The 25,000-nt window shown below is 36.2% G+C and overlaps 1 protein-coding gene across 1 annotated transcript in view; it reads left to right on the plus strand.

The window, feature by feature from the left end:
* The window catches only part of LOC106882486 (CUGBP Elav-like family member 4), a 520,684-nt gene that overhangs the window by 226,984 nt on the left and 268,700 nt on the right, over positions 1 to 25,000 (plus strand). The window contains exon 4 of the mRNA XM_089355915.1: positions 21,664 to 21,712. Coding sequence (XP_089212041.1) covers positions 21,664 to 21,712 — 49 coding nt within the window. The remainder of the gene's footprint in view (positions 1 to 21,663; positions 21,713 to 25,000) is intronic.

Raw genomic sequence — 25,000 nt, forward strand, 5'->3', positions numbered from 1 at the left:
TATTTTTGTTCATTTTTTTTTATATGTGTCTTTATTTAAATTTAATCGATATTGTTAACCAGCGGCAATGTAAGTTGTAACTGGTGGCAGTAAAATTTCTAGCAATGTTTTACATTCTACTTCAAGTCAGCCATTGGTACTCTGTGTGTGTGTGTGTGTGTGCGTGTGTGTGTGTGTGTGCGTGTGTGCGTGAGTGTGTGGTGGTTGTGTTTATGTGAGAAGAGGAAGTGAATTATTGAAACTGAGGTGAATTGAACCAACAGACAGTAACAACAAGAACTACTACTTCCACCACAGCTAAATTACTACATTATTACTAACACAATTATTGGGTCATCCCATAAATAATGCAGTTTTTTCAATTGCATGAACTAAAAGTCGGAGGAGGACGGGATAAACTAACTGCATCACCTTGTCCTTATTCTTAGTGCAAGTTTTGAAGAGTGCAGTTCGATTTTAACAGTTATTTTTTCAAAGGTATGATGGTAGTGACAAAGCAGCATATTCAGCATATTTTACTTTATGAGTTCAATAACGGCAACAATGCAACAGAAAGTGCAAGGAATATTAATGCAGTATATGGGGATTGGACAATAAGCATAAGGAAACAGCAGCCTAGAAGACAAGCCTCATCCTGGAAGATCTGTAGAGTGCACAAGGACATCCTGCAAGCTCTGGTGGAACAAAATTCCATCATAACTGTTGAGGAACTAGTAAAGAAGCTTGGACTTGGTCGTTCAACCATTCATCAACACCTGCATGCCATCAGGAAAGTCAGAAAATTGGGTCAAAGGGTTCCTCACAATCTTTCCAAATCTAATCACATGCAGAGAGTGAATGTGTGCACTTTGCTGTCGCATCTCACGAATGAACCTTTTTTGGACCAAATACTGACTGATGATGAGAAATGGGTTCTCTATAAAAATGTCAAGCACTGAAGACAGTGACTTGGGAAAGAAGAAGTACCAGCACCCCAGACTTAAGACGTTCTTCACCCACATAAGGTGTTGTTATCTGTTTGATGGGATATGAATGGTTCAATCCACTTTGAACTTTTAAACCTAAACCAAATGATAACAAAGGAGCTCTACTGCAAGCAGCTTGAGCGGCTTAAGTCAGAGCTAGAAGAAAAACGACCATCTTCCACCAGAATAATCCTCGGCCACATACAGCAAGGATGACATTCCAAAGGCTGGAGCAGTTTGAATGGGAAATGATGCCCCACCCACCATATTCTCTGGATATTGCCCCATCTGATTATCATTTATTCCCCAGTCTTTGAAATCATTTGGATGGTAAAAATATGAATTCTCTAGATGAGGTCAGAACAGTAATGTAGGAGTATTTTCTATCACAGACAAGTAAATTTTGGAAGAGGGGCCTTGCAAGTCTACCAGATAGATGGAAGAGCATTACAGAAAATGAAGGAGAGTATATTTTAGATAAAAAAAGAACTTTGTTTACCTTAATTTTGAAAAATAAAAGAAGTATAAAAAAAATGCGTTACTTATGGGATGACCCAATACTATCCTTGTATGCCTTATAAGCAAAACTGGGTTGGTGGGGATACTGTACTGAAGCCCCAAAGCAGAGAATTGTACTTGGAATTTGAAGAGGTCCTACTTTGTCACATGCTATGTCCCACTGTTTCTACCAAAGCATTACATTAAGTGTTATACATGTCTCTGGAATATTCTTCATCAAAATCGACAGAGTTTGCATTTATTTGGTCAGTTGTTATTATTATTGTTGTTGTTTTACTTCTTTTGACTTCTCTGTTTTATTCCTGCTCTACTTCTTCCTTCTCTCTTCTTCATCCTTCCCTTTTCTTTTTCTCCTCCATTGCCACCATCACATAATCACCGTTTACCGAATTGGTTTGAAGTGAGTATCCAAGAGTGTATCACAGTGGTTGTTGAGAGTTAGGTGTGTAGGAGGTGATATGTCAGTAGTCAACACACAGGTTGAAGGTTCAATCACAGCCTCAGGAGCTTTTCTAAAAATTGCTTTCTTATATTTTCTTCATATCTTCAAATCTTCATTCATTTCTACATTTTGCCTTCATTTATTAAATTTTCATATTGTTGTTTTGCAATTCTTCCTGTTTTGTAACCATTGTTAAGAAACCATTTCTCTTTCTTTCTTGAATGCCTCCTTCTCCATAGCACACACACACACACACACACAAACATGCACATACAGACACCTGTGTGCATGTGTGTGTGTGTGTATGTTTGTGTGTGTGCATTCACAACTCTCATGTGTGTATGTATATGTGTGTGTGTACAGGCACAACACTCGTGTGTGTCTGTAAATGTTTACATATATATATATATACACACACACATACATCCATAACACATATATACACACAAACACTCATGCATATATATTGCTCCCTCTGCCTTTCACCAACATCATCTTCCATTTGTTTCTTACTTTGTGCATAATATTGCACTTCCTGTCGGTGGTGGTCATGGTAGTGGAGGAGGTGCAAGTAGTTGTGCAGCGAGTGCCACAAACTGCTCCTAGAAATGATGGTGGTGGTGATGGTGCAGCAAGTGCATTTTGTGATGGGGGCGGTGTTGCTAGTGCTTCTGCTGTTACTGTGTGTTGGTGCAGCTGTAGTTAGTGTTAATACAGCTGGTAGTAAAAGTGGTTCTTGTAGTGCAGCTAGTGTGGTGGTTGCGGTGGTGCCAGTGCAGCTCCTGTTTCTGCTACAGTTTGGAGTGGGGTGAGGAGCGGTTAGTTCTTGTAGTGCAGCAAATTATAGTGGTGGTGGTGGTGGTGGTGTCAGTGCAGTTAGTGCATCTGCAACTGCTGGGAGTGGTGGTGGTGGTGGTGGTAGTTCTTTTCAGTGCAGCAAATGATAGTGGTTGTGGTGGCGGTGCCAGTGGTGCAGTTAGTGCTTCTGCTAGCTGCTGGGTGTGGAGGGAAGGAGTACTGCAGCTGCACTGACTTGCAAGTAGCGCAAAACAATAAATAAATAAATAAATAAGTCATCTGACCGAAATACATTCCGATCCTTCACGGGATTCTTTGAGCTATTTTTAAGGCCCAACACAATGAGTCAGATTTTCAAACATTTTCCGACACGGAATGGTAAGGGTAGGAGGTAGAGTGAGACGGGGAGGGGGAGGGGCAAGAAAGAGGGTGTAGATATGCTTGTAGTTTATACCATTGTTATTCTTGTTGTTGGGAGGCGCAATGGCCCAGTGGTTAGGGCAGCGGACTCGCAGTCATAGGATCGCGGTTTTGATTCCCAGACTGGGCGTTATGAGTGTTTATTGAGCGAAAATACCTAAAGCTCCACGAGGCTCCGGCAGGGGATGGTGGCGAACCCTGCTGTACTCTTTCACCACAACTTTCTCTCACTCTTTCTTCCTGTTTCTGTTGTACCTGTATTTCAAAAATGAGTCAGCCTTGTCACACTGTGTCACGCTGAATATCCCTGAGAACTACGTTAAGAGTAAACGTGTCTGTGGAGTGCTCAGCCACTTGCACATTAATTTTACAAGCAGGCTGTTCCGTTGATTGGATCAACTGGAACCCTCGACGTCGTAAGCGACGGAGTGCCAACAACAAATTCTTGTTGTTGACTTGTAGTTAGTCTTGGTCTTTGGTTATAATTCCATTCATGTTTATAATGGTTTGTAGGAGTATTATTAAGCTGACCCCATAACTTGACTAGTACTTAATGAAATTGGGTAAAAAGAGCTGGTTTCAGCCAGGTTAGTAACAAGAGGGTTAAGTTGCTCCATCCTGGGGACAGGGGTAGAGAAAATGATTTCAGCTAAATTGAAAAAACTTATCATGGACAGATAATCAGGATCCAACAGGAATTGTAATAAAATTATGAAAAAAAATTATAAAATCATAAACAAAATTTAAAATTTATACACTTTTAACACATATTAAACATGATAAGCATAAATAAAAATGAATTTTTTAAAAAATATGTCTGATCTCACTGAAATAGATATTCTGGGACACTCTGTATAAACCTACAGGGAGCCTCTAGGTAATCTCAGTCTTTCATTATAATAATTCCATTCATATTTAGTATACTTTACAAGGATATTAATTCAACAGGATTTCTATTTTATCAACCCAAGAAGGTTGAAGAACAAATTAAACCTTAGTCTTGTATTTTGATTCCTTTCACGTCTACAATACCTTATAGGGATACTAAATCAACCTCAGTACTTAACTGGTACTCAGACAAACCAATAATGAAGCCTCTAGGTAATCTTAGACTTAAACTTCTATTCTGATTCCTTTCTCATCTACTACTGTGTGACTGGCCCTCGTGCCGGTGGCACATAAAAGCACCCACTGCACTCTCGGAGTGGTTGGCGTTAGGAAGGGCATCCAGCTGTAGAAACTCTGCCAGATCAGATTGGAGCCTGGTGCAGCCATCTGGTTTCCCAGTCCCCAGTCAAATCGTCCAACCCATGCTAGCATGGAAAGCGGACATTAAACGATGATGATGATGATGAATGCCTTATAGGGATATTAAATCAACTCCAGTACTTAACTGGTACTCAGACAAACCAATAATGGATCCTCTAGGTAATCTTAGACTTAAACTTCTATTTTGATCCCTTTCACTTCTAACATACTTTATAGGGATATCAGATATATCCTATCATTTGACTGGTGCTTGATTTTATTGAATCCAGGAACAGAGGAGGGGAAAGTTGACCTCAGTAACATTTGTTGAAAGCTGAAACATAATGAGCCATAATTATTGCTCTGCATGCATTTTGTATCATGTTCTGATACAGTATTTATCAACAGAGGCTCTCCAGAATCTTAGAGTGCCATAAAAGCTTGCTAAGAGGCTTGCAAGAAATAGTGATAAATTGGTTTTAATTAATATGCAAATACATTTTTGTGCTATTAGTGTGTCTAATTACATATTCATAATTTTATTATATATGCATGGCATATTTCTTAAGGTGGAGAAATCTTGGCATCTGTTGGTAATAAGGTGACCCCATGGCAGAAAGTTATCTAATAGGGGATTGTAGGGTAATTTGATCTAAACAAGGTGAAATTTCTTAAAACGTCTTTGGTGGGTCCATTAGGTATTAGTACTGCTAAATCTTTCCAAAGACAGCTTTATGATTAGTTTAATCTCTTGGGAAATTTTAAACTTTATTTCAGGAAAGTAAAAAAGGATAATAATAAGATATAAATTAAAATACCCGTCAAGTACTTGAAAGGGAAGTGAATGGTGTCGACTAACTTGTTTCCTAATTTGCTGGCCTTGTGCCCTAAAGTAGAAGTTACTCTCAAGTCTATGACATCCGGTACAACAAACTTTACTGCTACACTTTTAGAGAAATAGTTATTTCCTCCTCCCTACCAATTATATATATGCGTATATATATATATATATATATATATATATATATATATACACACACACACACACACACACACACACACACACACACACACACATACATACATGGATATGGATATATATATATATATATATATACACACACAAACATATACATAGACATGTACATACATACATACATATATGTACACATACTGTGTATGTGTGTGTGTCTCTCACACACACACACACACACACTTTAACATACACACAAGTGTATATGTATTGCTCTGAAATTATAACTTTTTCTATTTTACTGTGCTCTTTGCTAAAAAGCTTTACATGAAGAAATATTCTTGTTATAGCTTTCAAGCATTTATTTCTATCACTAAATGTGTGTGTGTGTCTGTGTGTGTTTACATTATAAGGATTAAAACGTTTTGAGAGATATAAAGTAATTTTCATACTGGTGGAACTTGAAATAGATAAAGCTATGAATATATAGAATATTGGGTTAACAAAAATCTTTGATATGAAAATGTCAGAAGTCCCACAAACAGCCTTTGGCTTTCTTTCCCCATCCAAGGGCTCTTTTTAGCTCAGTATTCTACATGCTGTTAGTTATAGCTTCATCTACTTTGGAGTTCCACCATTAAAATATACACACACACACAAACATATATCCAGTGTGTATCATGGTTTTTAGAATTGATACTATGCCATATCTCTGCATGTCGTAAAAGACTACTCAAAGAGTTGGCATCAAGAAGGAATCCAGCTGCAAAGCACAGCATCAAGAAGTCCCACACAATCCATGCCAGCATAGAAAAACGAACAAAAAAAATCCGAAAAAAAAAATACAATGATTATATAGATATAATACACACACACACACATAAGATATATATCTACAAACAGAAATACACACACACACACACACACACACACACACACACACACACATATATATGTATTTCTGGAAACTGAAGCTTCACCCCATTGTTACTCCAACTTTCACACACTCTCACACACACACACACCTTCTGTTAATCAAATGTTAATTCATTGAGTGTATGGAGCCACTAATTAGCTATGTAACAGACCATTCCTGCTACTCTTACCCTACCCCCCACCTCCACCCCTACTGGCTCACTAAACAATCTCTAGTGATGGAGGTAAAAATGTTAGGGTAAAATGGTAGAATATTCAATGTCGTTCCATGGTGGTTGTTGTTGTTGCTGTTGTTGTAATGTTATATCTCAGATGACAAGAGCCTTGATTACATGAGGTTGTCTAATTAGATTTGTCTTTCAAACAACAACACCATCACCACACCACTACAGCCTCTAATAATTCTATGACTACTACTACTACTATTGTTGTTACTACAGCAACTACTACTACTACTACTACTGTTACTACTATTATTACAACTACAAATGATGCAGCTGCTGCTCCTGCTACCACTGCTACTACTGCTGTAGGTATTACAACTGTCTATAAACTGAGACAAGAGGTTACACTCACTCAGAAACATACACAAACACGCACTCACACACAAACACACACTCACACACAAACACACAAAAGCACACATTCACACACAAACACACACTCACACATAAACACACACAAACACACACTCACACACAAACACACACTCACACATAAACACACACTCACACAAACACACAAACATACACTCACACACAAACACACACTCACACATAAACACACATAAACACACAATCACATACAAACACACACTCACACACAAACACACACTCACACATAAACACATTCTCACACACTCAAACTCACACAAGCACACTTGCATGCATACACACACTTACATTCACACACACACACACACACACACACACACACACACTCACATTCAGAAACACACACACAAATCTAAAGCTTCTTCCTCATGTAGACATCATCTAACATTTTATGGCATGTTTTTCAAAGTTCTCATCAACTCAGTGTCTAATCCTTCTGCTAAAAAAATATGGACTCCCACTACAACCACAGGCTAATCTTAGCTACTTAGGTTAAGTCTCTTAATTAGTTGGTCAAAATTGGGATGTCACTTTGGTGTTGTGATTAACACAGTCAAATGATTTACAGCAGATCCAGTGTCTAAATTCCACAGGCAATACTACAACTTATTTTTCATCTTCTATATTATATAAATTTCAATTCTATGTAACATATACATAGGCGTAGGAGTGGCTGTGTGGTAAGTAGCTTGCTTACAAACCACATGGTTCCGAGTTCAGTCCCACTGCGTGGCACCTTGGGCAAGTGTCTTCTACTATAGCCTCGGGCTGATCAAAGCCTTGTGAGTGGATTTGGTAGATGGAAACTGAAAGAAGCCCGTCGTATATATGTATATATATGTATATATGTATGTGTGTGTATATGTTTGTGTATCTGTGTTTGTCCCCCCAACATCGCTTGACAACCGATACTGGTGTGTTTATGTCCCCGTAACTTAGCAGTTCAGCTAAAGAGACTGATAAAATAAGTACTAGGCTTACAAAGAATAAGCCCTGGGGTCGATTAGCTCGACTAAGAAGTGGTGCTCCAGCATGGCCACAGTCAAATGACTGAAACAAATAAAAGAGTAAAAAGACTAAAGGGTATGTATATATATATATATATATATATATATATATATGTGTGTATGTGTGTGTGTACATTTATGAGTATGTGTGTGTTTGTCTCCACTGATTGACAACCAGTATTGGTTCGCTTACATCAGTATAACTAAGCATTTTTACAAAAAGATACAGTCAGAAGAGAATGATTACCAAGTTTTAAAAACACGTTCTGTGATTGATTCGATTGACAAAATACTGTAAAGCATTGCTCCAGTATGACCACAGTACGATAACTGAAACGAGCAAAAAAATAAAGGAATATATTCTTGGTCCCAGTGGTAACACCATGTTTATTGTGTTCACATCCACTTTACAGATGTTAGGTGAGACACTTCCAGCTTACTCCAACGACTAATGAACTTGGCTAATGAAATTATTAATTACATCATGTGATTTCTTGGTTGCTATATGTTATGTATGGTTTTTCCTTTATAATTTCTGATTCTTTTCTTTCACATTGGCTCTCAATGTACAGCATAATCATTACAGATCTTATGTCTTCAACTATTTTGATAACAGATCTTGTTGATGTTTTTTCAGGGGTTTTTTGTATGTTTTTTTTCTGTAATTATTGTTATTATTTGGCAGAAGCATTAGCATGCTGGGCAAAATTCTTGGTGGCATCTTGTAAATCTTTACATTCTAAGTTCAGTTACCGCCAAGGTTATCTATGCCTTTCATCCTTTCAGTGTCAGTGAAATAGGTAACAGTCAACCACTGGGGTCAATGTAATTGACTAACCCCATCCTACAAAAAATTTCAGGCCCTGTTGCCTATAGTAGAAAACATTATTATTGTTATTATTCAGTAGTTTTATTCTTATAACGTGCTTTCACTTCACTACCGAGCATAGCTCTGTGTGCCTTGGGTATGTGCTGTGGTTTGCTGTGATGCTCTTATGGTTACTGTATTGAAAGTGTTTTGCGTAGGATGTGTGCAGTGCCCAGTAGTGCAATTTTTTGTATGTTATATATATTTGTAAGTCCTAGTGTTTTTGTTATGTATTTATTTGAATATTTTTTATTATACCTAAGGCACCTACTATGATAGGAATTGTTTCTGTTTTTAGATTCCATATTCTAGTTACTTCTATTTCCAGGTCTTTGTATTTTGAAAGTTTTTCCATTTCTTTTAGGGAAACGTTGTCATCTGCTGGTATTGATACATCAATTAGAAAGCATTGTTTTTCTTCATGATCTTTGACAACTATATCTGGTCTATTTGCCTTAATTTCTCTATCTGTGTGTATTGGCATATCCCAGAGTATGGTTGCTTTCTCGTTTTCTGTGACCTTTTCTGGCGTGTGTTTATACCATCTTTTTTCTGTTGTTATTCCATAGTGTTGGCATAGCTTCCAGTGTATATAGGTCCCAGCTCTGTCGTGTCTGTGAATATATTCCTTCTTAGTCAGGACTGGGCAGCCAGAGATAATATGATTTATTGTTTCTTGTTTATTATTATTATTATTAGCATACTGGGAAAAATGCTTACTCCTACTCGTTTCAATCATTTGAATGTGGCCATGCTGGAGCACCGCCTTTAGTTGAACAAATCGACCCCAGGACTTATTCTTTGTAGGCCTAGTACTTATTCTATCAGTCTCTTTTGCTGAACACACTAGCATCAGTTGTCAAGTGATGGTGGTGGGACAAACATATACATACATATGTACATATATATACATATATATATATCTATACGTATATATATATATATATATATATAGAAGCCCGTCGTATATATATATATATATATATATGTATGACAGGCTTCTTTCAGTTTCCGTCTACCAAATCCACTTACAAGGCTTTCGTCGGCCTGAGGCTATAGTAGAAGACACTTGCCCAAGATGCCACACAGTGGGACTGAACCCAGAACCATGTGGTTGGTAAGCAAGCTACTTACCACACAGCCACTCCTGCCAAGTGGTATTTTGTCCATCTTTATGTTCTGAGTTCAAATTGTACCGAACTGGCTTTACCTTTCATCCTTCCAGGGTTGATAAAATATGTACTTGTTATACACTGGGGGGGGGGGTCGATGTAATTGATTTACTCTTTCTCCCAAACTTGCTGGCCTTGTGCCAAAATTTGAAATTATCATTATTATTATTATTATTATTATTATTATTATTTTTCTAAATGCTTAGCGAAATACTGCTAAGCATTACCTCCTCACCTTACTATGGGCAAAGTGCTTGATTGAAAGGGGTCTTTTTTTGTAACTGAGAATATACACACACACACACAAATATATGCATATATAAATACACATGTATGTATATATGTATACTATGATATATATATCTTTTATATACACGTACATGATATAAATATACACAAATACTTAAATACATATATAAACATACAGATACATACAAACACACACACATATATATATATATATATACATAGCCCTGGTCAAACCATCCAACCCATGCCAGCATGGACAACAAACATTAAATGATGATGATATACACACACATACACACGTGTATGTATATATATATATATATTTATATGTATTTTTAGATCTCTACCAAATATATATATATATATATATATATATATCCATATATATGTGTGTGTATATATATATATATATATATATATATATATATATATATATATATTTGTGAATCAGTCTTGGTTTTTTTAAGTGTTGTATAACATGCTAGGTACTAAGGAATGATGTTACAAAACACAACTTTAGTTTCACATATGAGTTTAAAGTGTATTCCCGATTAGTGGTTGCTGCTAAGAAATATATCTTTTAAATTTTATATGGCTATTATAATTGATTTCAAAAAATTACATTAATTTTGCCACAATGATAAATTTTTAGTTTCTTTATTTGAAACACACTTCATCCCCTAAGGGTCTTTGTCGAAATCCTGCTGAATGTAACTATCTTGTCTGGTCTTTAAGGTTGACTGGCATAAATTCCTGTAATATATTAAATGAATAAAATAAATTCTTGAATAAAAAAAAAATATTTAGAGAAAAAAATCTGTGAAACGAGGTAATCTCTCTGCAAATTTGAATTGTGGCTTAAAATCTCAAGTGAAACCACTTACTACTACTAAAGTCCTTATTAGATGTTACAAATTTTTCTGCACATCTATTTCCTTAAAAATTCATAGTGCTCACAATATAATAGGGGTAGGCATTTTGGGGGTGCAACTTTATTTCAATTCTTGGTGGATGGTTTTCGAGCGAGATCATTGCCAGTGCCCCTGGACTGGCTCTTGTGCGGGTGGCGCATAAAAGACACCATTTTTGAGTATGGCCGTTGCCAGTACCGCCTGACTGGCCTTCGTGCGGGTGACACGTAAAAGCACCCACTACACTCTCTGAGTGGTTGGCGTTAGGAAGGGCATCCAGCTGTAGAAACTCTGCCAAATTAGATTGGAGCCTGGTGTTGCCATCCGGTTTCACCAGTCCTCAGTCAAATCGTCCAACCCATGCTAGCATGGAAAGCGGACGTTAAATGATGATGATGATGATGATATATATGTTTGTGTATGTATTTGTGTGTGTGTGTGTGTGTTATATGTAAACATTTTACTAAGTCACTCTGTTTATAATAATTATTTTTTTTTTTTGTTTTTCCTGCCCTCAATCTTTGCTCCACTTATCATCTTTTCTGTACCTACTCAGCCAGCCACCCTGCCTCAAGCCACCCAGCAGCATCATTGTCACATTAGTGTTAGAATCTTCTCAGATCTCATCTCAGAAGTATCGAAACAAAAGAATTACAGGAGTTTACTTGAGATATTATAATTATCTCTAAAGCTGTCAATTACATTAACACTTCTCTGGCTGTCTGTCTGTCTCTTTCTTCCCCCCCCCCACCCTTGCTCTCTCTTTCACTTTCTCCTCTCCTTCTCTCTGGTTATGTATGTGTGCGTGTGTACATGTGTGTGTGTGTGTGTGTGAGAATCTATTTGTGCTTGATATATGTGTGTGTGCATTTGTTTGTATGTGTGCAATATATGCATATATATATACTATATATACGTTTGTCTCTATATGATTCTCCCTCTCTTTCTCTATCTGTCTGTCTCTCCCTCTCTCTCTCTCTCTCTCTCTCTACTTATGCATATGCGTATCTTTTTGTGTATAGCTGTATACATTCATCTGTATCTGTGCATTTACATGTATGTATGTATGTTTGTATGTATGTGTGACTTTTTCTCTCTCGCTCTCTGCTCGTGTGTGTATGTGTGTCTTTTTGTGTCTGTATCTGTATATACATATTTGTGTGAATGTATGTATGTATGTATGTATGCATGTGTGACTGTCTCTATCTGATTCCTATTCCTTCATTCTCCAATTCCCAATTTCTCTCTCTCTCTCCCTCTCTCTCTCTCACCTTCACTCTCTCTCTCTCTCTCTCTCTCTCTCTCTCACACACACACACACTCACGAACGTGTGTGTGTATGTATTTCTTTGTCTAATACTTCCCTGCCTTGCTCTCCTCCTTCCTCTCCCCTCACTGACCCATACTCCCTCCCCCAACACTCTCTACTACTGTTACCACCACCACTACCAACCTCCCCACACACACACACGTTTCCATCTTTATTTATTGCCTAATGTTTCCAAGGCCAAACACAACACACAAACCCTTTCTCATTCTCCCTTTCATCTTTGATCCTTTCACTTAATTCTTTTGTCTTTCTCTCTCTCTCTCTCTCTCTCTCCCACTTTCTCTATCTCTCTATCTCTCTCTCTCTTTTTCTATCTATCTATCTATCTATCTTTATTGCTCTTTCTTCCCAACAGTTATCTCCTCTTCCTCCCTCTTTTTCGTCTTTATCCCTTTTGCATTCTTTTACTTACTCTATCACTCTCATCTCTCCCTCTCCCCCCTCTCTCACAACACCAAAGAAGCAATGTACAAGCTCCTGCAAGTCACAAGACCTGCTGAAAATAGCAACAAAATCTCCCTCAGATCTCTTCTACCAGCTCAAAGGCAATGACATACATTGGACTATGGGTTTAGTCTTAGATAAACTTTGATTGGATGGTCACGTGTGGAACGTCTTCCATCACTGGTTTGTGCAATTAAAGACAACAAAGGGCCGAGCAGCAGCAATACCTTATTACAGTAATCATAAAGGGATAACAAAGCCTCTCTATATGGTCATAGAAATAGCAGCCAAATCCTCTTGGATCACAGCCTACCATCCTTCGAAAAGGAAGGACATGTCAGACAACATGATCTTAGAAGTATGGGGGGAAAATATATTGGTCATAACTGGAATGCCTTTGATCACAGGTCTGCTCAGTCAAGTTAAAGTCTGTCTTGGGGCTACAAGCCCATTAGAATGGAGTGTTTCCCCTGTTTCCGTGGTGATTTAAGCAATTGAGAATATAAAACATCCCTCTGAACAGGATACTGGTCCATTGTAGAGTTAACCTCCTGCCACCATCACCACCATCCAGCTGCTGCCAAAATTTGTTTAGAGCTGAGTGTACCAAAATAAAGTGAAATGAAGTGTCTTGCCCAAGGAAACATTGTGCCACCTAATCTGAAAATTGAATCTTTGACCCTAATAGTCATAAACTTGACACACAAGTCCAGTGGTTCTCAGGGTCCGTATGGCCCCTCAGGGTCCATATATGATTTTTGGTGGGATCCACGTGACAAAATGATAAATTGGGGATCCTCAATTGTATTTTAAGGACCCTTGGAAAAATTTTGCTTTAGATGTATGCATTGGTATGTATTGCAAGAAACAGCTAGGGTTCTTTCTCTAACATTTTATATAGTTCAACATACACAATGTGTGAAAAAACAAAATAGGAATTTTGAAAGAAGCATCTATAAAGCCAGATTTTAAACATCGAATTGGCTATGGGGGTTCACCAGGATAAAATTGTAATCAAAGGGGTTCATAGATAAGAAAAAAATGGTTCAGAACCCCTACTCTAACTACTAGGCCTCAAACCTTCAGGGGCTGAGCTCAGAATACACAAGATCAACTCTAGAAGGATAAATAGCAAAGTTGACCTCAGCAGGATTTGAACTCAGAATATAAAGAGCCAGGAGATATACTATAAAGCTTTTTGTTGGTTGTGCCATTCATCCTCCACTTCCTCATAATCCTTTCTACTAAAAGCACAAGGCCTGAAATTTTGGAAGAGGGGACGAGTCAATTACATCGACCCCAGTGTTCAACTGGTACTTAGTTTATTGACCCTGCAAGGATAAAAAGCAAAGTCGACTTCGGCATACAAAGCATTTTGCCCAGCATGCCAGCTCACTGCCTTTCTACTTCCTAATAATAATAATAATAATTGTTTCTATTATAGGCACAAGGCCTGAAATCATAAGGGAGGGGCTAGTCGATTACATCAATCCCCACCCTGTGCTCAACCTCAAATGGATGAAAGACAATGTCGACCTCAGAGGAATTTGATAATAATTAAAATAATAATAAGGACAATTTCAAATTTTGGCACAAGGCTGGCAATTTTGGGAGAGGGGATAAGTAGATTACATTAACCTCAGTGCTCAACTGGTACTTATTTAAGTGACCCCGAAAGGATGAAATGCAAAGTCAACCTTGATGGAATTTGGACTCAGAACATAGAGAGAGAGATGAAAAGGTGCTAAGCATTTTGCCCAGCATGCTAATGATTCTGCCAGCTCGTCACCTTAATAATCCTTTTTACTATAGGCACAAGGCCTGGAATTTGTGGGGATAGTTAATTACATTGACCCCAGTACTTGACTGGTACTAAATTTATGAAAGGCAAAGTCGACCTTGGCAGAATTTGAACTCAGAATGTAGCAGCAGACGAAATACCGCTCAGAATTTCACCCAGCGTGCTCACGATTCTGCCAGCTCCACCACCTTAATAATAATAATAATAATAATAATAATAATAATAATAATGTGATCCTTTTTTCTATAGGCACAAGGCCTGAAATTTGGGGGAGGGGGATTATCAATTACATTGACCCCTGTACATCGACTCCTTAGAGGATGAAAGATAACGGTGTACTCAGCAGAATTTGAACTTAGAACTAAAAGACAAATGAAATGCTGCTAAGCATTCTGTTCAGGGTGCTAACGATTCTGCCAGCTTGCCACCTTAATAAAAATAACAATAATAACAATTTAAGGGAGGTAGAGAGGGGGGGGGGGTTAAAATGACACAGTTTAATTGAAATATTTTTTAATATTTTTTAATTAAAAATTTTTTTTTTTCAAAAATTTAAAACACAAAGCAAAACACAAAAAATAAAATTGTAAAAACAAAAAATAATAAACAAATACTTTCCTGTCAGGAAATTATGAAAGAATAATCTTTCTTTGAATTTTTGTTTTATGTGTTCCACACACAGAGAGAGTGAAACAGAAATAGTCCACATATGGTGTTTTATATGAAGAGAGAGATAAATAGAGACAAAGAGAAGAGAGAGAGGCAGAAAGATATAACGAGAAAGCAAGGGAGATTATTGAAGAGTTTGAAAGACATTTTTGGCAATGCAACGTATTTTGTTTGAGTTTATAACTAAATGTTTAAAGTAAATACATTGTTATAAGAACAGCCGACAGACAGGCTAAGACAGTTTAAATATTTAATTTTGTTTTTGATTTCTTTTACGGCGGGGGGGGGGGGGCTTTTATTTTTAATGTTCTTCCTCCTATTTTGTTATGTTGAAATAAATAAATGGAAATTGTCAAAAATCTCTTGTAGCTAACAAATATATCATAATTTTTAGTTAAATAATCAAAACTCATTTCTCTCTTTCTATCTCTCTCTCTCTCTCTCATTCTCTCTCTATCCCTCTATCTCTCTCCCTCCCTCCTCACACAAACACTGGCATACACACATCCCTATTCTTTCTGTCTTTCTCTCTCCCTATATATGTGTGTATGTATGTATGTGAATGTGTGTGTGTGTGTATATATATATATATATATATATATATATATATATGCATGTGTATATGTGAGTGAAAGTGTATATATATGTGTGTGTGTGTGTATATACAAATATGTATGTATGTGTGTGCATGTATATATATACATATATATATATACACACACACACACTTACACACACAAACACACACATGTACAAGGAGCAATAAAGACATATAATGGGCCAAGAGACATATGTATAAAAGCTAATATACACCCAAATTATAAGCAGCAATATATATACATTTATAATGGACTATATAAATCTTAAACATACACACATATAAACACACATAATCATCAATCCTCAAATATTGTGTACACATGCACACACTCACAGAGAGCAATACACACACACTCACACCCACACACACACACACACACGTAGCATTGATTTCAGTCTATTGCTATATCATACTTGCCTTCCTCTTCATCTTTACTCAGTCTAAGTTCCTCTCTCTCTACATATGTATATATATGTATGTATGCATGTGTGTACATGTGTATACATATGTGTATGTGTATATGTATATATATATATATGTGTGTGTGTGTACATGTATGTTTATGTATGTGTGAGTGTGTGTGTATGTGTGTATATATGTACATGTATGCGTGTATATTTGTATGTCTCTCTCTCTCTCTCTATATATATATGTACATGTATGTGTGTATGTATATATATATATATATATACACACACACACATGCAAATGTATATTTGTGTGTGTATGTAGATGTATGTGTATATATATATATGTACATGTGTGTGTATTTGCATGTATGTCTGTATACATATGTACATGTGTGTGTGTGTGTGTATATATATATATATATATTTATATACACACACCACATGTGAATGTACATTTGTGTGAGCATATGTATATACATGTATGTGTGTGTATATATGTATATGTATGTGTGTATGTGCGTGTGTATATTCAATGCTCCACTTGTGCCTTTAAATTGGGGTGGGGGGTGTTCTGTGTTTTTTTGTTTCATTTTCTACTTAAAGTCATAGTCTGATTCAGACACACAGACATAGTCTCAACGTTTTATATCCACACACACACACACACGCATGCATATTATCATGCCAATCACACAACATATATTCACACACAAGCCTATATATACACACACCAATATAACACCAGTCATCCAGAAACTCATGTATATGCATGCTTGCATCAATAGTACACCACTCACACAAGACACACACACACACACACACACACACACACACACACACACACACACACACATATTCAGATATCAGACATGTTTACACCAAAGTAATACCAGTCATCTACACACATGCTTACAACACTTCAGCAGTCACACACACTTCAGTAATCACATGGACACACACACACACACACAAACACATGCTTGCATCTTCATCTCAATCCTTGCATGTACACACACACATGCTCATACACACACATGCTCATACACACACATGCTCATACACACACATACTTGCACCAACATTCAACCAATCGCATACAACACACAAACACGCACTTATATACGCACATGCTCGTATCAACACTACACCAATTACGCATCCTCACACAACACACATACAGATACACATATACACACACATACATACACACATATCCAAGAATATAACAAAAATCACGCCCAGATTTCTACGCCCTCATAAACACACACACTCCAGTATTATGATAGCCATACACATATGCATACCCACGCGCACACACAGAAACAGATACCAAGTTAAGGAATGATAAACGTACACGAGACACACATAAAGACAAGTGAGTGAATCAATAAGAAAGAATCAGACCATTCTTTTACAGTTCCTTACAAGAGAACACCCCCACCAGCTGCCTACTACAGACCCCACTCCGAAACACTTTGTTGTTTTGTTGTTCATTTTGTTCTGATTTTTGGAAATGGGGCTTTATAATTTGTTTTATCATTTCTGGTGATTTGCAACAGAAAACTGAGAATTTGGTAAAGATGAAAAATAATAATAATAATAATAATAATAATAATAAAGAAAAAAGGGAATGTATATAGATTTTTAAAAAAAAACATAAAAGAGGAAAAGAAAGAGGACAAAAGGAAAAGAGGAGAGGGAGTGAGAAGAGGTGTGGGGAGAGGAAGAATTAGAAATTGAAAATTTTGTGAAACACCAAAACTAGATTAATAGGAAATGTCAAAACCAAAATGCAATGTTTGCGTGTGTGGATGTGGATATGTGTATGTAGATGTGTGTGTGTATGTGTAAGTTTATGCCTGGTTTATAAGTTAGATGTCGATATATATATATGTGTATATATATATATGCACATGTATGTGCGTGTGCATGTGTGTTGGTGTGTGTTTGCGTGAGAATTAAAATTTTGTATCTGCTTTGGACATTTTGTTAAAGCATTCTTGTGTTTATAAATGCATGTGTGTGTGTGTGTGTGTGTATGTGTGTGTGTGTGTGTACATATATTTATGCATGCATCACAATCATGTGGTTTCAGGTTCAATCCTACTGCACAGCAAGTTGAGTGTCTTCTCTACTAAGGCCCCTGGTCAACCAATCCCATGTAAAGGAGTTTAATTGACAGAAACTGCAACAAACCAGTTGTGTGTGTGTATATGTATATATATATGTGTGTGTGTGTGTGTGTGTGTGTGTGTGTGTACATGCATGTATGTGTGTTTGTGCATACACATGTGAGTGTCTGTGTGCACACGTGTGTGTATGTGTAGAAACTGAAAGTAGCCTGTCATATGTGTGTGTTACTGTCTCCATGCCTTGACATTGCATCGTAGCCGTAAACAAGTGCCACCATCATACAAGCGTTGTCCTTCATTTCCAATCTTCTATGAAAACATGTCTGGCCTTTGGAGAAATATTACCTTACTTGGATACAGGTGAGGGTTGGCAACAGGAAGGACATCTGACTGTAGAAAATCTACCTCAACAAATTCATTCTAACCCATAAAAAGCAAATAATTAACAAAGATGTCCCAGAAGCACTACAGCCGTTTCAAGCAGCTCCATTTAATTAATCAATGCAAGCATTACATTAATTTGAAATAACCTGCTTTCCTCAGATGCATAAGACCATATAGGTTTTCAACATACAGGATATTCCATAAAAATTTTTTAGCAAATTTTTCATCAGAACTTCAAGCTGTGTAGACAATACTAGACTGACTTGGTGCCTCAACTTAAATACCTAATTCAACTGAATCTTAATTATATATATATTCATTTATTCATTCATCCAATGAAATTTAAAGCCTTTAATTGTGTAACAAACAACCAGTATTTAGAAATTTACAACTCTGTGTTTCCATTCAAGGTATTTCAATCAAGTAAGGTTACATATAAAATGTTACATGTAAAATGTTACATGTCTCTGATGATTTAACAATGAATTCTGGTTATATAATTTGCCTAGTCTAACTAATAATGAAACTTGTGTAAGATAGTTAAGCTAAATATCATATAGACAATCACTCATGTTTTGTTTATATTATGTATGTATTTGTGTGTTTATGTTTCTGCATAAGTGTTTGTTTACATTTTCCCTTTTCTGAGAATCTCTGAGCTACAAGGAGGAGTGATGTGGAATGAGAGGTCCCATATGGGGAAAATAGTTAAGAATTAGATCAGCAGACCTATCATCAGACAATTCAGCTAGGGACATCCTTTGAGTGAATCCAATGTAAAGATGATGTGTGATTTGAGTCAGATTTGGATGCTGTGTTTAAGGAGTCAAACAATGGTACCTTGGAAATAAGTACCACAAAGTGGTAAGGTGGTACAGCTTAAAACTCTTGAACAGCTGAGCATCAATACTTGCACAGATGCAGTTTTATGATAATACTCACAGGAATTCTATAGAGTTAATCACTCATCGATAAATCTGTCTGAATATGAAATGTCAAACAACTGTCAGTGTTGAGATCAATACAAATTGGTCAATGAGTTTAAAGATTATCTGTTGAATAGGCATAGCTGTTTGGTTCAGAAGGTCACTTCACAACTTAAATGGTTTTAGTTTCAATTTTACTGCGTGGCACCTTGGATAAATGTTTTCAGCCTTGGCCTTGAGTTAACCAAATACTTGCATGTGACATTTGATAGACAGAAAGTGTAATACATCAGCCTGTCAAGCATCAAGACCTGGCCCTTGGGTGGTTTCTAAAAGAGTTTCACTCTTTAGCAAACCTCTGGGTCAGATCTCCTGTCTGAGGATAACTTCCTCATTTCCACCTGCCAATCACAGAGACCCTAAAAAGGGTCATGTGCTTTTTTTTTTTTTTTTCAAAGCTATAATTTTTCTTTTGGGAATAGTGTCGTGTTGAATTTATACATACTTATATAACCCTCCCCACCACCACACACACATGCACGCACTCTCTCACATACACACACATACATGCACACACACACACACACACACACACACACACACACACTCATATAAATACAGTTTTTTAATATTTTACTTAGGTATTCTGATGCTAATAACCTGGTGTAGAACTCAATATATATATATATGCTTCTGAATGAAGTCTTGGTCAGGTACAGAGCAGTAATAACAGATGATAAAGAAATAACCAATTATAGTCCATAAGGCAGCAATCTAGCAGAAACGTTAGCACGCTGGATGAAATGCTTACCACTATTTCGTCTGTCTTTACATTCTGAGTTCAAATTCAACCAAGGTTGACTTTGCCTTTCATCCTTTTGCGGTCGATAAATTAAGTACCAGTTGCATACTGGAGTACATCTAATCATCTGGTCCCCTCCCCAAAAATTTTGGACCTTGTGCCTAGAATAGAAAAGAATTATAGTTCATAAGATATTCAGTTATTCCTTTGTCATCTCTTATCACTACTGTATATGTATATATATATATGTGTATATATGTGTGTATATATGTGTATAATAGATCAGGATTTAAGAGAATCAGGCATTTAAATGGTAAGGCACCAGGTTAGGTTGAAAAAATATGTACACAACAACAATAGAGGAATATATACATAAGTACCGAAGTACAAGCAGAAAGATATTCAGGTTATGTATATGATTAACTGTACCTGAGTGAGTATATCATAAGCCCTGAGGTCAATCAGGAAGCACACATTGCACTAAATACATGGTCCATAATATACTTTGGATCTATGCCAGGAGCAGGTTATTTATACATATATATATATGACATTAACATATGGTCTTGTATCTTTTCTGAATCATTCAGATAAGTAGCAGTAATATACCAGTTGTCAGTTGAAGGAAGAGGTATTGTTTTCAGTCATGTTTGTTTGTCTGTCCATGGACAAGATATCTCAAGAACCACAGGATGGATTCGAATGAAACTTTCAGGGATGTTCGGTCTCATGACTGGCATGAACTGGTTTGATTTTGGGATCAATCTGGTACTAGACAAGGATTCTGGATTATTTTTCCTGTTTTTTTACTTAATTTTTGAGAGCGGTCGGGTTCATTTTTAGTATTCTCATTTGTGAGAGCAGTTGAGTTTATTTCAGATACTCTCATTTTAAAAATCATCTCCGGCTAATCATTGAGAGGATGTTGGTGCTGCCTTGGTGGAGATTTGCACTCTCTGAGTACTCTTGTTATTTTTGTTGTTGTTGTTGTTGTTTCTCCTATGATATTCTTGTAACAATCATCCATTCTCTCTATTTTCAGATGAACCGTCCAATACAAGTCAAACCTGCTGATAGCGAGAGTAGGGCAGGTCAGTCTCACTTTTCTCTTTCTATTTTACACATTCATTGTCAACTTTTTTTTTTATAAAATATAAAACTGAAGTGAATGATTGACAGACACAATACATGATTTGAAGTCATCTATTTTTAAAAAGTCAGTTGTAACTTTGAAGTTTTCTGCTATGGAAGAAAGACTTATGAAACACCACCAGTTTGATAAGCCTTTCTCAGCAAACCTTTGAAATCACAGTGAGCATTTGTAATACACCACACACAAACATTGTCACAAAAAACAATCAAATTCATCATTCTTGATAAATGCTTTAACAGTAAGCGCATGTTAAGAAAACAAAAAAGAATTTTAAGCATCTTTTTCCTTAATTTCACGTTTTTGTTTGATCTTGCTTTGAATTACGGTGAAATGATTATTTCCCTTGTAATAACTGTGACTGTTAGAGGGACGGCATGTTTTTTATTTAAAATGTCTTTAATGGTCCAAACCATTACAATAACAAGTAAAAGCTAAAATATTAGCTACATTAAGATATTGTTACCATCTGCTTAATACCTAACTTCACTAGTGACACTTCAATGGGAGGTTTTTCTGTCTCACCATGTATATATATAGTTTTATGTGTATTTACTGTTTGAAGATATATAAGAGGTATACTTTTCTTCCAAAAAATGTATTTCAACAAATCACCCAAGTTGGTCCTGTTATAATTTTGTTCCTGGTGTTGAATATGCTCTGCTGAAATTAGAGTTGGTCTAATATGCTCATGTGTCTTTTATGTCATCAAATATGGGATGAATGTGTGAACATATATATATATATATATATATATATATATACACACACACACAAAATATGGGAGTTTAGTTCACAGGTGATCTAAATGACTAGGTATGCTGGGTAAGTGCTGTAATGGATTACCAGGGCTCCAAGCTCCTAGCCGAGACGGGAGTTAGGGAAACATTGTAGATTTTGTCTTGCCTTAGCATTTGTTGTCCTCTTCAATTAATACATAAATATATATATATAAAGTCAATCTTTAATTGGTGGACCACTCAAGTAGAGCATCAGTTTCATTTAACGTGGAAATGGTTGACAGTAACTTTGAAGTTTCATTGCAACTCTTTATATATGTAACACTTAACTAATGAATAAAATCAAAGACACAATGTTTATATACTTATTTTATTTATAAAACAATTAACCGATAAATAAGTTTTTTTTTTTTTGTTTTTTTCTATTTAGAGTGATATATGTGAGTCAACAGCTCAAGGAGCTTAGCAACTGTACTTTTATTCACTGCGACTGTAGATTCAAGTTCAGCCATTTGTACTTTCCTTAGGTATCAAAATAATGATGTAGTACAGTTTGTTTAAGATCTATGAAGCATCACCAACATAGTTTACCATAGCAGAATATATATCTTATAAATATTAATTATATTATTATTATTACTATTATTATTATTATTATTATTATTATAAATAATATTTATATTACCTCTTTGATTTCATTCACTGTAGCAATAAGATATTTCTAAGTTTGTATGAATGATGTTATGATTCAGTATTGAAAGAACACAAATTCTGCTAAGATTTTTAATGCAAAAATATTCTCACCGTTTATAAAATAATGTTGTCGTTTCTACAAAGAACAAATAAATGATGTTTACATTAAGATAGTTTGAAGTGTGTGAAGTGTTGTTGGATCAGGTATAATAGCAGTCACCGTAGTGAGTTTCTTGAAGTTAGCTGGTTATGGTACATTACTGCTGCTACCAAAGTCATTGTCATTGTTGTTCATTATCATAGCAGATAGCAGCAGAGAACTGTCCATCAAGCTGTCTGCTCTAGCTTCTACTCGTTAGTAGATAAAATGTCCTAAATTCATAACCAGTGCTCTTGGTCAGAAAGAAGTGCACCGAGGATTTATTCCTGTTCCACCAGAAGTTTTGAATAGTTAATGTTTTGATGACAGTAATATTTCTGTGAATCATGTTTGTGTACTTAGTTGTTTTTTTTGCATTGAATACAGTAATTTGGGTTCAATTTCAAGGTGTTTTGCAACTACTAAATACTCTTGCAACAGTGCCAATCCTACTGAAGGATGTGGTAATTGTTGCTCACATATGTTTGTTTTCTTGGTTTTAGTTGTTAGGTCTGAAGAAACGAGAAGCAATTAGAGTTTCTATAGGTCTTTTTTGATCTCTGACATAAGTCTACATGAATACCAACAACTAAAGGCTTTAAGAAATTCAGATTAGGGAAACAGAAGTTTAAACATTTTTTTTCCTTAATTTCAAATTTCTGTTAGATCTGGCTTTTAATTATAGTGAAATGATTATCTCCCTTGTAATAGTTGTGACTGTTAGAGGGACCATGTGTTTATTAACCCTTTTGTTACCATATTTATTTTGAGATGCTCTGTGTTTCTTTCAATTAATTTTAAATATAACAGGGAATTTAGTAAAATAACTTAGTTACCATTAAGCTGGTGTTAGGAGCGTAAATTGTGACTAAGGTTTGGTGGAAGATTTTAATTCAAAACTTATGAAAACAAGACATTTGTACTCAGAGCCAGAGCCGGGTTGGTATCAAAAGGATTAAAGATGTGTCTTTTAATAATCGCTTCTAAAAATAGACACAAAGCCTGGAATTTTGAGGGAGGAGAGTACTCAATTATATGGACCTAAGTACATGACTGGTACTTTATTTCATCAACCCTCGAAAGGACAAAAGGTGAACTTGGCGTCAGTGTGATTTAATGCAATTTTAGCTTGATTGTGAAGTTTACAAAATTTTTTATCATTCCATGACCAGAACATGTGGGATTGCTTGGACTGGTTTCAATTTTTTTGGGGATCTCATCAGAGAACAACAGTCTTCCTCTGTCCATTGAGAGACAAATAACTTCTGAAAATGGTGTCAGAAGTGGTAGCAAGAATGGTATTGCTGTGATAGAAGTAGTGGTGTTAGTGGTAGTGGCAAATAGTGGTATGGTCATGGCAGTGCCTGTGGTGATAACAAGTAGTGGTACTGGTCGTAGTATTAGTGGTAGTAACAAATAATAGTATGGTTGTTGTCCCAGTGGTAGTAGTACTAGTAGTGGTGTTTGAGGTGGTAACAAGGAGTGGTATGGTTGGTGCACCAGAAGTGTAACATCAGGTGTGGTGATGAGAAGCAGTTTTGTTGTTAAAATAGAACAAGTAGTATAAGTGATGGTAACTAGTAGGTGGTGGTGGTAGTGTTGTGGTGACAAATACTGACTGTGGTAGTTATTGTCTCATTTCAGTGTATTCAATATA

This window comes from Octopus bimaculoides, chromosome 8 (assembly GCF_046866305.1).
Source record: "Octopus bimaculoides isolate indiv1 chromosome 8, ASM4686630v1, whole genome shotgun sequence".
NCBI lineage: Eukaryota > Metazoa > Mollusca > Cephalopoda > Octopoda > Octopodidae > Octopus > Octopus bimaculoides.